General features: G+C 40.7%; 1 protein-coding gene across 5 annotated transcripts; it reads left to right on the top strand.

The window, feature by feature from the left end:
• Positions 1-13431, top strand: kansl3 (KAT8 regulatory NSL complex subunit 3). Of its 5 annotated transcripts, none has more exons than XR_009649185.1 (22): positions 1-191; positions 1050-1343; positions 1542-1712; positions 2587-2677; positions 3357-3542; positions 3629-3760; positions 3875-3991; positions 4380-4478; positions 4598-4669; positions 4764-4838; positions 4972-5129; positions 5376-5439; positions 5795-5983; positions 6809-6962; positions 7249-7326; positions 7912-8094; positions 8237-8321; positions 8627-8751; positions 9081-9169; positions 9290-9494; positions 11171-11798; positions 13063-13431. XR_009649185.1 is itself a non-coding variant. In XM_060881487.1 (22 exons), exons 2-22 carry the CDS (start codon positions 1129-1131, stop codon positions 13063-13065), a joined length of 2604 nt encoding a protein of 867 aa, XP_060737470.1. In that variant the 5' UTR covers positions 1-191; positions 1050-1128; the 3' UTR covers positions 13066-13431. The 5 variants fall into 5 exon arrangements, 3 of the variants coding, with proteins under 3 accessions (XP_060737470.1, XP_060737469.1, XP_060737471.1); XR_009649186.1 differs by having other exon boundaries at positions 13044-13431; XM_060881487.1 differs by having other exon boundaries at positions 11171-11283.
• The last annotated feature ends 2505 nt before the right edge of the window (positions 13432-15936 follow it).

Genomic DNA, 15936 nt, shown 5'->3' with positions numbered 1-15936 from the left:
TAGAGGCGCGGTGGCAAAACAAAAGCGAGGCAGCCATAAATATACCGTCACATTTCCTTTTTTTAATACGTCTCTTGTAGCTTCAGCTTGATTATAACTTATATATAATTATCCTGTCATCTTGAGGACGTGAGAAAAAAACGAAAATGACGTGAGGATACGTGTTGTAGTGACGGTGGATTGGGAAAAGAGTAAGTATGCTAACATTGATGTAGCTACATGCTAGTTAGTTGTTAGCTACATGCTAGCTAGTTGTTAGCTACATGCTAGCTAGTTGTTAGCTACATGCTAGCTAGTTGTTAGCTAGCATACACGTCGAGATTTTTATCTTTTATTTATCGTTTATTTTCAAAATTATAGAAAATAAATTTAGCCTGAGTGTAAGTGTAGTTAAATGGGCGGCGTGTTGTGGTTAACCAGGTGGTTAAAATTTATTTTAAAACCGATTTTTAGCATTTATTTTTCAACTAAGCAGAATACAGTTAGCAGATTAAAAGCAGTATTACCCGTAATTATGTACGGAATACGATGCTCCATCAACCTAAAACTCCATACAGACTTAAATTCAGCAAAACTCTCAGGTTCTTGTGATCACAGCCTTGAGGTGACCATGAACAATCTGTCCTTCTCTCACATCCTTCTGCTAGACTGACCTGCTCATTACACCATCAAAAGGATCATTTCTATCCACACAACTCCTTGCCATCTTTAGACTGTACTCCTGCAACTCATTCATGCCTTTCAGCTCATGCCTTAAAAGCACCTTTAAAACCACAAGAAATTCCTTGTGTCTGTGCACACTTGATTCTGATTCTGATTCTTATATATTCTTGAGCTATACTATACTTCCTCCTCGACTGGATTTTGATTCTGACGGTTCTCTTAGTCCATCCACGGCTTAATAAATCAGTAGGAGTATGAAGAATGTGTTAATTGCGACTTCAAAGTAGTTAATACAGGCTGAAAAAGTTGCTAGAAGCCGACAGATGACATCATATGTACTAAATGCTTGCCTCGGACATTGTGACTCTCCTCTGATTCCTCCACAGCTCTGTCGAGCTCATGTTTGAGCTGAATGCACCTCGTTTCCGTGGGACCTTCAGTGCTCCCGTTTGCCTTTAGAGAACCATGTACCGCGTCGGTGGAGAGCGGGACTTTCAGACGTCGGCCCGCCGCATGGGCACGTCACTGCTCTTCCAGCTGTCGGTGCATGAGAGAGAACTGGACCTGGTGTTCCTGGACCACAGCTATGCCAAGCCCTGGAATGCCCACCCTGACGCTAGCAGTGCTCGGCCAACCCGCATGCTTTTCGTCACCCCGCGCCACCAGCAGGACACCTCTGTGTGAGTAATGGTGTTATTTTAACTCCATTTTTTTATGTTTAAAACCGTGTTTTGTCTTTTGAAGAACTTTTATTCACATTAGTGGCATTGTAGTAAATTTGCATTATTATAAAGATCAATAAGGTGACACCTGTGAAGATGCAGTAATTATCAAACCTCGCAAGTTCATTACTATTGTATATGTACTTCCTTTTACAGGGAGTCTGAGATGTCCGTGGACGTCGAGGCGGTCACAGCCACTCCCATGCCTCTCTATGACAACCAGAAAGCCCGGAGTGTGATGAACGAGTGCGAACGTCACGTTCTGTTTGCTCGGACCGTTGCTGACGGACCACTGCCTCCAGATGACTGGGAAGATCACATTAACAAGTACGAGAACTACACAGGTTTCTGATCAGAATCCAGGATCTTTCTCAATAACACTCAATTTGGTGTGGTTTTTATATATGGCTTCCTTTCCTATCCTTTCATCATTCTATCATTCCACCATCATTCTATCATCCTTCCACCGTCCTTCTATCATCATTCTTTCATTCTTTTATTTACTTTTTTCTTCCTCTTTTTCTTTTTCCTTTTTTCTTTTCTTTCTTTTTCTCTTGTTTTTCTTTCTTTCCTTCTTTTTCTTTCTTTCCTTCAATCTTTCTTTCCTTCTTTTTCTTTCTTTCAATCTTTCTTTCTTTTCTTTTTTCCTTTCTTTTGCTGTTCTTTATTTTTCCATCTTCCTCTTTTCTATTGTTTTTTTTCTTTCTTTGTCTTTCTTTCTTGTTTTTTTTTCTTTTGTTTTTCTTTCTTTCTTTCATTTTCTTTTTCTTTTGTTTTGTTTTCTCTTTTTCTATCTTCCTCTTTTCTTTTGTTTTTCTTTTTCCTTTTTTCCTTCTTTCTTACTTTCTTTTTCTTTTGTTTTTTTCTTTCTTTCTTTCTTTCTTTCTTTCTTTCTTTCTTTCATTTTCTTTTGTTTTTCTTTTTTTCTTTCTTTCTGACTTTCTTTCCTTCCTTCCCCTCCCTTTCCTTCTACTAACTGAAATGTAATTACCGATGATCTTACATAAGCCACACTAATTTACCATTTATTATTATTTTTTTATTTGTTTAAAGCTACATATCATTTAATTGTATGTTGTGGAACATCTGTGATGGTCAGTATTGCTGTGGTATAAAAACAAACAAATAGGGTTAGGGTTAGGGTTAGTTATTCATTGTATAGCGGTGTGAGGTGTGAAGATGTTGATCATTTCTCTTTTAGGACCGGATGGACGATGGCTCAAAACAAGCTGTTTAATAAGGTCCTAAAGGCGCTGCAGGCCGAGAGACTTGCCAGGCTGGCTAATGAAACTGTGAGTCAGCTAGAATTAAGCATGGTGTTTTTTTATTTTTATTTTATTTAAATTATTATTTTTTTTTTTAATAAAAAGCCTTATCATTGAATGCAGCATGGTATAATTAACCTGGTCAACTAAGGGGGTTTTTACACCTGGTCACTTCATGCGTTTTCTGTGATCTTTCACCCAGGTGTCTCGTTGGGTTGTTGGGTCTTAAAATGTCTTGTTGGGTCTTAAAATGCACTGCTGCCGCCAGTGAAAATGCAGCAAACAATAAATGCTGTTTTTTGTAGCAGCCGCACACACCAAAGTGTGTTCCTTTTCAATTACCCCGGAAATGAGGTTAAATATATTTGCATTTTGGGCGGGAGTAGAAAGATCAGATTGATATCCGATTCGCCGAGACACATTTATGTGGCCCAATGTAAATGGAACAGTTTTAACAAATCAGATAGCTATCGGATCAGAGACAACACATGAAGTGACCAGGTGTAAAAAGGCCCTAAATATCACAATCTAACAATCAAATAGTTCATTACTACTATGCGCTGCATGTTATAATTGATGGGCTGTACATTATTTATTTATTTTTTTAATAATTCCGGTTGACACATTTAGACAGCAGTAATTGGTGACCAGGAACTTTTTCCTATGAGAATTTTATGGTGTGCCTGTGTGTCCGATCCTCCTTCAGGTGTGTAACGAGCCAGTCCTGCGCCGGATTGCGGTGGATAAATGTGCCCGTAAGGTTCGTCACGCGCTGGCCAGCGTGAACTGGGATACTAAACTAACTCACTGGCTACACACCACCCTGGTGGCATCTCTGAGCCTGGCCATGTTGGCCGCCTACCTGGACGTCCTGCAGACCCTCAAAAGCAAGGTGAAAACACTTAACTGTCCTCAAAATTATCCTAAGATCCACCGTAAAGACACAGGCTCATTTTGTTTTTTTCTACAATTCATCAGGTTCCTTCCCTGATCGAGCGGATGCTGTCAGCGTCATCCACTAAATCGGGTGCAGCGGGGGCCGAGGCGCTGTCTCTGCTCCTGAAGCGGCCCTGGGATCCAGCTGTTGGTGTGCTGTCCCAAAACAAACCGGTATGTGTAATGAAGGCGAGTGTATTATATAAATGATTAGCTGCTGATTAGATGATGTTTGTTTATTTACATAAACTGCTGAGATCTGATGTGTGTGTGTTCCTATGTATTTAGAGTAAACTCCCTGGTTCACCTCTGATCCTGATGTGTCCATCAGGACCGATGGTGCCCACCTTCTCTACCTCCCGCAGAGTGAGATTCTGGCAATCGCAGCTCTCCTGTTTAGGCAAAGCAAGTTTTACACACACGTCCTGCACATACACGCACACGCTTTTTTTCTCTCTGCTTTGCTGTATTCTCTGTCTTTGCCTCTCTGCTGCTATCTGTCTCTTTCTCTTGTTTTTTTTTAATACTCTTTTTCATGTCTGTCTTCTATCTTGTTTATTTTGTTCTGCCTCATTTCCCCTGTATCTTTTTTTTTTTTTTTTACATACCCCTGTGTCTCTCTCATCACTTCTTTCTCTCTCTCTGTTTGTATCTCTCTTCTGTCTCTCTCTCTCTCTTTGTTTGTATCTCTCTTCTTTCTCTCTCTCTTTCTCAGTTCATAGTCCATCTTCCACACTAATTTCCACCTTTTTAATCACAACTTAAAAATGACTTATGACTTTCTTTGTCTCAGGTCATTCCCATAAGCACTCACGTGGGCAGTGGTGCTAACATCGGCATCACTCAGTGTCTGGAGCACCTGATTGCCACCGTCAGGGGGAAAGTCATCGAGGTGAGAGTTTGTCTGAAAAAGAGACCCAGAATTCTGACTGATGAAACACTTGAAGCTTAAGGCTGATCAGTGCTCACTATGGAATAGGCTTCCGAATTGATTTGGTCATTTGGTTTCAGATACACAGTCACTTCCCTCACAAACCCATCATCCTGGTTGGCTGGAACGTCGGCGCACTGATTGCTTGCCACGTAAGTCAGTTTACACATAGGTTGTCATTTCTAACACTTAAACAGATATGTATAGGAGTAAATATTGAGTGTTTTTACTTTACGGTGCCTGTAGGTGTCACTTATGGAGCATGTGACTGCAGTTGTGTGTCTGGGTTTCCCTCTGCAAACAGTCAGCGGATCACGAGGGGTAATTCCTGAATGTTGTCATGTTATTTTCTTAATAAATTACAATTATTACACTCTCTTTGATGTAAAAATACAGAGGCATTAAAGAATATATTCAGTATCGTGTGCTTGTTTGTTTGTTTTCTTCCGGGCAGGATGTGGACGACCCCGTGTTGGACATGAAGACCCCTGTGCTGTTTGTGGTGGGCCAGAATGCGCTGCAGTGCAGCACAGAGAACATGGAGGACTTCAGGGAGAAGATCCGAGCAGACAACAGCATGGTGGTCGTAGGAGGGGCTGATGACAACCTTAGGTGTGTCGGGTCGTCAACTGTGTGTGTGTGTGATGGCTATTACATTAGCCTTTGCTGTTATTATAATCCTCAATGCCGAATCACTTTGTGTGTTAATTGTCTTGTACAGTATTAAGTTAGCAGTTTTGGTTGCAGCACAAAGTCACCTTTCAAAAGACATTGTGTAATTTCCCCATTAAAGCATGTATCAGGTCACAGCTGAACTCATCTCACTGTTTTTTTTTTCTCCCTCTGTCCATGTCGCAGGATCTGCTCCTCAAAGATGAAAGCCGAAGGCCTGACACAGACGATGGTTGATCGCTGCATTCAGGTTCACACCTCCTTTTTTTTATGTAAAACACAGGAACCAACATCAGAGATTTTAATGGCTCCAGGTTCTTAACTCCAGGTCATATACATATTACATACGTGTGATGTCATGCAGTGAAATGGTTTTCCTTGACTGCTCGTCCCAAAGGACAACGAAGAGTAGATAATATAATAAACACATAGTAAATATAGTATTCCATGGAGGGTGTAATGGAAAGTATACTATATGCAGTGTTTGTTTGCCTGCCATTGATGTCATGATGCAACTGACATGACACACACAAAAAATGAATGATAAGTAAATGTTTTCTGAAAAGTTGACCAGTGGTCTGAGTTTTCTTTGTTTTTTTTTTCAGGATGAGATCGTGGACTTCCTGACAGGCATTTTGATGCGAGCAGAGAGTCCCAGCCTCACTTCTGGGGAAACACGAGATCTGGACGCTGAGAAGAAAAAGAAACCACGTCGTGAGTTGCCCTTTGAGACCGAGAGGTCGCGACCGTCCTCACCAGCCATCAGGGTTCCCATCTCCCCATCAGGATCAGAGGTTAGATCACAAATTCAGTGGGTGTAGTGATGGTGTGATCATTTTGAAAGATTATGCCATTGATTTGAGAAACTTTTATATTGTTCCTACTGCCACTTCTATTGTACCTATTGACTGAAAAAAGTAGGACCAATGAATACAGGACCGATATTTTACAAAAAGTCATTTTGCTGAGGTGTCGGTGATCAAGTGACCACAGTGGAGCCTTGTTAGTTGTTTAGAGTGAAGCTCATGTGAGGAATAAAACACTAGGGGGCGTGCTATTATAAGACAAGGTGGTGTGATGAGACCTGATGCAAGGAAGGTTTCTTTATTCTTTTTAAACAATTTGAACCTTTTATCCATTTAATGTTACAAATAGATGAATGTTGTGCAACGCCCTCAAATTTTTGGAAACACCTTTTATCCCTTACGTAATAGCACGTTTAGCCTCTCTCTTTCTCTCTGTTGAAATGAACACAGCACAGCTTGTCACATTACCATGAAATCGGAATCTCCTCCATCCTGAAGACCCAAAGAGTCAAGTGCTGACACTAGAGACGTCAAACGTCTACTCACGGAAAACCTGACCACGACAATGACAATTTATTTAAAACATCCTTTTGTTTATTGTCCTTCAATTCCATGGCTTGTCCATCATACTATTACTATAGAAAAGCTAATCTATTAGAATAAACGTAATGATCTACACCTGTGATATTGCTCATTATTGAAAATTAATTAAATTGGTGCCTTCTGACTAATAAGATTCAAGGGTGTCCGATTTTTTGCATCTCGCTATAGAAGATAAAGACTTGAATTTCCCATGTTGGTGTCACCCTGTAGGACATGTCCAGTGTGTGCAGCAGTCCCACAGCCAGTCCCAAACCCAAGTCCACCATGTCTTCGGCTCAGAAGTCGAGCCTCATCACCGCCACGCAGCTCCTCAAATCGCACATGCAGCGATCCGGAACCGTGCTCACACACAAACAAGCTCAAGGTGAGGAGGAAAGAATGTGCACACTGATAAACACAGCATAAACCACACACAATCACTCACACGTGCACTGTGTGTGTGTCTGTCTTTGAGTGTTTGCGTTGCTGAATCAGGTCTCTTTAATTAGCTGTAGATTAGTTGTTAGTTCTATCCACTGTAAGCCTTCAGTCACCTTTCCTCAGTTCATTTCACCTCCCCATGATGTACACCGGACTGTTTCCTATTTTCCTCTCCTTTTTCTCTTTCCCCCCCCTTCATTCCGTGTACCTTTGTCTTCCATCCGCTGCAGCTCAGTTCGCTGCCTTTATGAAACAGAACATGCTGGTGAGGAAGAGTCTTCCTCCTGGCAGCCCTTCCTGTCTCTTTGGTGAGTATGTCTCCCTTCTCCTTTTCTCTCTCTCTCTCTCTCTCTCTCTCTCTCTCTCTCTCTCTCTGCATCACTCATCTAAAAACCTTTTTCCTTTGTTCTTTTTAAAGTTCAAGCTCTTTAAGTAAAGAAACTTGGCTTTGTGAACCTTTGCCCTTTGTTTGTGTGGAAAACACGTTGACAATATGTACATATTTAAAGGGGAAAAGAAATCTAATTCCAATAGTGCTGAGTAGTGTTTGGGCAATCAGATGATGTGATGGTGTGATGGATTACATTGCTCTTTTGGAGGATCATCTATATAATAAGATGGCAGTGCTTCAGACGTCCTCGTAGTTTTAAAAACGCTTTTGATCTGATTCAAGTGTCCTCCTTCACTGGAACTGTCAGTCAGAGACATACAGGGCAAACAAAGACAGTGAGACATAAACAGCACCTAATAAAATGTTAGCTTTGTTGCAGCTGTATCAGAAATCTTGTATACTGAGTTCTGTCCTCCAAACTGAGTCTGATAATCCTTAAAATCCTAATTTAAAGTATCAGACTTGGCGAATCCCGTATCTTGCTCTTTGTGTGCCGCTGCAGTGCCCGTGTCTGGCGAACAGGTTGAAGGTTTGGAGCAGAACGACCAGCGGCTCCATTTGAAGAGGAGGCAGACCCCTAGTCCCACCATCCCCACAAAGCAATCCAAACGGGCCAAGATCAAAGTCACTATCGTCTCCCATGGTGACGCTGCCGGTGCCACGGTGCCTCCTGGCATCCAGGAAGGTAAACACACAAAAAGTGTATAATATACCTTTTATTTTCATTATCTAAAAGCACGGGTCACGAGTAAAGCGGGACGTTAAGGAAATTACGATCATAGCATGAAAATGCACAGGAAGTAATTGAATATTTATTTTTACTTTAGGAGTGTCTGGAAAACCCCTTACAGTCACAATGGGCCAAACTGTATCAGGTGCCAAAGATCTTTCCGGACTTTTGGCCACACAAAGGTTTGTACATCTTTTTTTAGTTGCTGACACAAGTGTTTCTAAAAGGTACCGGTTTAGGGTACATACACAAACATGTTGTAAATATGAAGGTATGATCGATGCAGTTAAAATATCATGTTACAGATATGATTGCTGGTGCTTTTAATGCTAATTAGAGCTGCAGGATTGCCATCATTGTCTGCCCTCGATTTGCTTTCGCAGCACTTTGCGTATTTGTATATTTATGGACATATCCTTATGGTCCTATTTCTATTTCTCACTGCAGAAATAATATAGAATTGTAATTTGCTTGTGTGTGTTTGTAGGAGTGGAGCTTTGACTGATGTTTCCGGAGGTCTCAGCTCGAGTGGAGCCTCCTTCCACAGCCTGCAGGGCGGAGTCATGCCCACCTCCTCGTCCACCCCAGCGCAGGGCCAAACGTCTGCACAAGGTAAAAAGGAGATACTGCAGAGCCAATAGTCCAGAAGGAGAAGGTTGATCTGGAATTATAAGCTGAACTGTAATTACTTATCTTGAAATTATTATATGGCATAATTATCCATCCTGATTCACACTTGGTTGTCTTTGCCCCTTGGACTTGTGATTTGACTCCAGTCAGATAGAGATGCTAGAAAACCTCCTACACACTTTTGGTTGTGCAGTGAGGAGTACTTGGCCTACAGTTGCATAAAGCCATTGTTTTGTAATGCTTATGTCTGACTCTTACTGTGTGTGTGTGTGTGTGTGTGTGTGTGTGTGTGTGTGTGTGTGTGTGTGTAGCTACCTCTGCTAGTAGCCTGTTGCAGGGCCTGAGCTTCAGCCTGCAGGAGATCAGCACTAAGTCCCAAGTTCTACCCTCCAGCACACAGGTACAGGCTCAGAAGATATGCCTTAGTCTTTTTTTGTTGCAGTCTGTAGTACTTTGTTGAAAATACAATATACAGATGTAGATTTCTTTAAACCAACATCCCTCCCTCTTTCTTTCTCAGGCATCAGTAGGGAAGGCTCCAGCTCATGGGCAGGTGTTAACCTCACTCAGTCCAGCAGGTGGCACTCTGATGCGCGCTGTTCCCGTCGTCTCCGGCTCCGGAGTGCCTAAAAACACAGCCATTCATCAGCTCCTCTCCAACAGCAACCTGGCAAAGCTGGCGAACAGCCTCCCGGGATTGGCCCACGTAGCCAATCAGAGCGCGGGTACGTCCTTATCAACATCGCGCTCCACCAAACAGAGAAGACCTCGCTGAGTAGGGTTCAGGGAAACGTAGCCATGACTACCGGCTGTAACATGGCTTAGCAAAGCGACCCCAACTGCCAAGAAGTGAGAAGACGAAAAAGTGCTTACTGACAGAAGTAGGAGAGGGAAAATATTTTGTATTTAGTGCTAAAATAAAATGTAAAAATCCACACTTGTACATATGTATCATAAAGGAGGACTGCTTACATTTTAGAAAAGCATCATGCAGCCTAGCTCGATTTCAGGTTTAGACAGAAAACATCAACACCTTTTCAGTTCACCGATGAAGGTCGGAAGAACTACATTACGCTTGATGTTCATGTAGTTCTTAAGTAACCAGCTGTTTTTGTCTGTTTCTGTGTTCTCATTATGTTCATGTTCTTATGTTTTGTCCTTTTAATTTTTTGTGTTATTTGGCGAGACACATGTACTGTTTTCAACATTCACTCACAAATGCATTCATTAAACAAAAAAAAAAAAACAAGAAACCAGCATCACTGATGTCAAGCTTTGTCATTTTTCCCCTCATCTTTTGCCATATGTAGATTTTCTTTTCCTCAGAAGTAAACACACACTGTAATTAAAGTGGCTTGCAAATCATCTTCTGGTCAGCAGAGGGCGCTGAGCAACCTTTATATTATTATATTTACATCATCTTTAGATTATGATTTACTTTCTTTTCTTTATGAACTGATTCTATCACACACACACTTATTTTTTTAAAACCATTTTCTGTTCATTCTGGTTTAGTTTTTGTTTGTTTCCCCTTAAGCCATTCATTTCTCCAGTACGTTTAGACCTTCAGTTGTATAATCCATCCAAGAGCCACATCATACTTCATCATATAAAGATATAAGATCCAACATACTGTACATACCAAGCTTGTGTCATTTAATGTGGCATGGTGTCTTTGCTATTAGAGCATTTTCCACAAGCATAAGCAAACAAGTGAGGTAGTGGACCTACGGCAGATACCGGTATTGGTAACAGTCTTTTTTTTTCCTTTCCCCCAAACACAATTATTAAAAATGATTGACACCCTTACAAAGGATATATTTTCAGCTTGGAGACACTTGTAGAAGGATCTTGGATGTCTCTTGTCGTTTCAGTCCACAGGTTTTTAGTTAGGTTCAAATCTTGAGATCAAGATCATGAGATATTATTCCTTTATTTAGAAAGGACATGATTTACATTTATATTATTTCCTGTCCAGTTTCACTCAAACGAGGACGAGGTTCCGTTCTCAGTCTGGTTCCTCTCAAGGTTTCTTCATCATAACATCTCGGAGTTTTTCCTTACCATCGTCGCCTTGGGCTTCTTCGTTAGAGATAGAAGGATAGATGTTAGATATGTATAGTAACTTAATTTTAAGATTTAAAATTTTTATTCTGTTTCTGTACTTCTGTAAAGATGTTTTGAGACAATATCAGTTGTTAAAAGTGTTATACAAAGAAATAGAGTGGAAAATGTATGAATTGTATATTATTTATTTGCTGCTATTAAGCATTTCTGTGTTGATTTGAAAGTACTGAAGGAACACTCTTATTGGGGGACACGTTTTATACTTGTGGTGGAGGCAACCAGGTTTTCAGCTAAAATCTGTGTGTGTGTGTGTGTGTGTGTGTGTGTAAAACAGGTCTTAAAGCCCCCACTACAATCACAGTGACGTTGAGAGGTCAACCGAGTCGAGTTCCAGGTCTGGGCCACGTCGGAGCCATACTTCCAGCTCACAACACACCTGAGCAACAGGTGGGGTTGTGGCTTATCATTTAAACAGCAAACAAGAGTGCGGTTTTACGGAATACCTGCACAGAAAGAAAAGAATCCAAAGAAGCCACGCTTACTTTATAGCACGTCAACTAGGCAATGTGCTTCTGGGAAAACTAACATCTCTTCTACCTGTTTATCTTCATCGGACGAACTTTCATATCTGAAGCCCAAACCTGCTTATATTATATACAGATACTCTCAGAGTTACGATAGTTCAGCTTACAAATTTTCGATATTGCGATGTACGATAGCGATACGAGAAAATTGTACAAATATTTTACATTTCGCACGGCAGGCAATCGTAGCAGCGTATGTGGTACGATACGTTGGGAACCCGCCCTGATTTGTCTCAGTGTCAGCGTTAGTGTTTTTTCATTTTTTTTTTTTTTTTTTGCTCCTTTATCATCGCCCTCCTCATCTTCTGACAAACTAAGTTAATGTAGCCATCAACAACCTAACATTGTTCAAGTATGCAGATGTCGGACAGAATCTCGGTGAGTACGATACGATATGATACGATACGATACTTGTATATATGATGCGAAGCTTAAGCAATTTCATTTTAGAGTCACCACCATTTGTTAAAGTTTTTATAGCAGATAGGATTATTTACTGAACAAACTTTCAATTACATTGCAATACTAAATGGACTGTAATTTGTTCGATTATTAACAATGGGTGTGAGGATATAGTGTGTTCTGTGAAGTAAGTGAACTGAGGGAAAATCTTAAGATCTATCATATCGAACTAACACGGAGGTGTCGTGGGACTGGGAGGTGAAAATTTCTGCAATCACGGACAATTTTTTTTTCTAATTAATTAATTCATTTTTTTCCTTTTTTTTTGTTTTTTTTTTTTGGTAAAGACCACTTAATTGCACCACCGCTAAATAAACATCACATCATCAAAGTCTAGCAGAAGACGTACCACAGAAACATGATCCATATTCAACATTTCATTCTCTGGTGTAAAATCATTTTCTTGTTGCTTGTCACTTGTCATTTCATTCACACTCATCTCGTCATTACTGATAGTGTTTTTGTTGTTTTTCTAAAAAAAAAAAATCCTCTTCACACTTGATCACAATTAAGGGCTTTTCATTTTACGGTGTTGAAATTGATTGGTTTCATCCGAGCGGTTGCTATAGTAACGGTCTCTATGACCGCACAGAGGAATGAAGAGCTAATTAGCTAATTAACATGCTGACAGGTTTAATTACACACATACCCATTCCAAAGCGAGAGGCACATGACTCGTGACTTTAAGTTTCATTATAAACACTAATTTAATTAAAAAAAATTTGTATTGAAAGCATTTTCTTTTAAACGTATTTGTCAGATATGTCTGGTGTGACGAAAAAGGCTCAAAATACGACAGAAATCTTTCAAATTAATTCTGATATAGTGATTTTAAAAATCGACCAGAGTCTGGGATTATATCTTGTAAAGGCAGTACAGATTTATTTCAGGAAATTGGAACAAAAATGTGCACAATTACAGCAGAATAAATGACAATTCTATGGTAGAAATTTAGTTCTAGTTCGATTCAAAGCATGCTGTTAAATTATTAGATGTTTTTTTTTTTTTTTACCACTTTTGCATACTGAATTATTACATATTGATTTTTAAACATTACTCATATTGCAGATCTAAAAAATATTCAAAATGTCTCTGTAGTCTCTCTCGTAAATTGCAGCAGTTTTATTGAATATTAATGAATTTATTTTCATAAATTAACAGTTCACCACTATCCTTCCAGTGAACACAAGCTCCATGGGAAAGGTTCACGCTGTGTGAAGTGCCCTTGATGCTCTCGATGGCTTTGTCTGTAAACAGAGAGCTGAGGCTCTGAGGGAAAACGCTTGGATGTTGCTGATCGCCGCCTGACCGCACGGTTCATCACCTTTACCTGCTTTACCTCTGTGAGCGAGTTTGGACCAGCTCTGCACTCCATTCAACTTATGCTTATGACCAGCTATGTTTCTGAAAAGAAGAAGGACATGGATATAATATCAGTGTTTTACTATAAATGTAGGATGAATGAGTCGATGATTAGTCAGTGAACATAGTACAGATATGTATACTCTGTGGATGACAATAAACTTTAAACTGGAGTACATTGTGAGAAGATTTGTGCGTAGGTTTCAGTTACTTTGGAAACGTGTTCTCGTTTAGTGTTAAGCGTTAAAACCTTCTCGAAGACATACAACCCAATCAGCCATTATCCTAACCACTTCAATCCAAGCACATTTATGATATTCATTCATTCATTCATTTTCTACCGCTTATCCGAACTACCTCGGGTCACGGGGAGCCTGTGCCTATCTCAGGCGTCATCGGGCATCAAGGCAGGATACACCCTGGACGGAGTGCCAACCCATCGCATTGCACACACACACACTCTCATTCACTCACGCACTCACACACTACGGACAATTTTCCAGAGATGCCAATCAACCTACCGTGCATGTCTTTGGACCGGGGGAGGAAACCGGAGTACCCGGAGGAAGAACATGCAAACTCCACACACACAAGGTGGAGGCGGGAATCAAACCCCCAACCCTGGAGGTGTGAGGCGAACGTGCTAACCACTAAGCCACCATACCCCCCTTATGATATTTTACATTATAAAAAATATTTTTTATTGACTTCCATGCTATTAAAAAGTCCATCCTGTTGACATTTACATTCAGGGGCATATGGTAGCCTAGTGATTAAGGTGTTGGGCTAGCAATCGGAAGGTTGTGAGTTCGAGCCCAGGTCCACCAAGCTGCCACTGTTGGGCCCCTGAGCAAGGCCCTTAACCCTCAATTGCTCAGTTGTACAAAAATGAGATAATGTAAGTCGCTCTGGATAAGGGCATCTGCCAAAATGCTGTAAATGTAAATGTAAATTATGGAATTTGGCAGACGCCCTTTTCCAGAACAACGTACAAAAGTACTTTGAATTCATCAATGTATACGTTAACACTGGTTCACTAGGTTACAAAGTTACTAGGTTACTTCAACCTAAAACTACGTTTGTTTTTTTTTTCAAAGGATTAGCGCTAGTTTATGTATTTCAGGAACAGGTCGTTTAAAGACGGTCAGTGACTCAGTTGTTCAGACATCTAGAGGAAGTTCATTCTATCACCTTGGTGCTAGAACAGAATAGAGTCTTGCTGTATACCTACCTGGGATCAGTCGAGCAGTCTTCTTCGTTTACTTTCGGAGTTTCCCGTTAGGGGTCGCAACACCGAATCATCTGTTTCCACCTCACTCTATCCTCAGCATCGACTACTCTATTAACCGCATGTCCTCATTTAACAAATCCATATATCTCCTCTTTGGCCTTCCTCTTGACCTCTCACCTGGCAGCTTCATCTCCAACACATCTCCTTCTACCAGTACTAGTAGAATATTCTAAAGTTTATAATTTAATTTAATGATCATTTTTATGTTAGATGTTTGTTAAGTCAAAATAACAAAAAACACACATGCAGCTTGTCAAGTTACTGGAAAAAAAACGAAAAAGAGGATTTCAGAGAACTTTGGCACTGGAGATTCCTTCCATGAATATTAAATAATTGTCTTCTCATATCATGTAATAGGAACTACAGCACTACAGACAGAGGTGTGGTTGTGGGAAATGAATCTTTAATCATCATGTCTGATCAGATTTCTGATATTTCAATAGCATAGAGCATCTGACCTCATGCTCTGACAGAGGTTTCCACGATCCATTGGCTTTCTGCTTCTGCTGTTAGTGGAACTTGTGGAAGGAGGAAGACAGACAAGTATTCACTCTGGTTACAGTTAAGCTGTTGATCTAATAAATATGACAAACATTTGGGTGACAATTTTTAAATCAGGTCACACTGAAACTAGATTTTTCATAAAATTACTCTCACTCATTCATTTTCTACCGCTTCATCCTAACTATTCTCGGGTCACGGGGAGCCTGTGCCTATCTCAGGCGTCATCGGGCATCAAGGCAGGATACACCCTGGACGGAGTGCCAACCCATCGCAGGGCACACACACACCCTCATTCACTCACACAATCACACACTACGGACAATTTTCCAGAGATGCCAATCAACCTACCATGCACATCTTTGGACCGGTGGAGGAAACCGGCGTACCAGGAGGAAACCCCCGAGGCACGGGGAGAACATGCAAGCTCCACACACACACAAGCCGGAGTCGGGAATCGAACCCCCAACCCTGGAGGTGTGAGGCGAACGTGCTAACCACTAAGCCACCGTGTCCCCTTTTCATAAAATTAATATTAAAAAAAAAAAAAAATTTATATTAAATGGTATCCTGAGTACAAGCTGCTTCTTCTGAGTCACTGCTTGTCTGTGGAACAGAAGCTGTCCTTGAATCATCATAATGATGATTACGATAACAGCAGCGATAACAGCGCTACATGATTATAATAGCACGCCCGTGATTGTAGCATAATTAGGGAGATGGAGAGAGAGGACAATAAATTGCTTTCAACAGGGTTTGATCATACGGCGTTAATCAGGCACTTAACCTGCTGTGTGCCAAATCTACACCATTAATGTGGATCCCGCTGTTTGTATTCTCACTGAGAGTGCTGTATAGAGTCAATGCACATTCCTACACATATAGGTTCGATCTAACTTA

Source organism: Tachysurus vachellii, chromosome 11 (genome assembly GCF_030014155.1).
Source record: "Tachysurus vachellii isolate PV-2020 chromosome 11, HZAU_Pvac_v1, whole genome shotgun sequence".
NCBI classification, from domain to species: Eukaryota; Metazoa; Chordata; class Actinopteri; order Siluriformes; family Bagridae; genus Tachysurus; species Tachysurus vachellii.
This window is presented reverse-complemented; position numbering and strand designations above follow the sequence as displayed.

Excerpts from the sequence above, each read along its gene's own strand:
- kansl3 (XM_060881486.1), top strand. The coding sequence starts at position 1,129 with ATGTACCGCGTCGGTGGAGAGCGGGACTTTCAGACGTCGGCCCGCCGC. Across the intron at positions 2,678-3,356 it reads CCAGGCTGGCTAATGAAACT|GTGTGTAACGAGCCAGTCCT; the intron begins GTGAGTCAGCTA and ends ATCCTCCTTCAG. Across the intron at positions 4,479-4,597 it reads TCAGGGGGAAAGTCATCGAG|ATACACAGTCACTTCCCTCA; the intron begins GTGAGAGTTTGT and ends ATTTGGTTTCAG.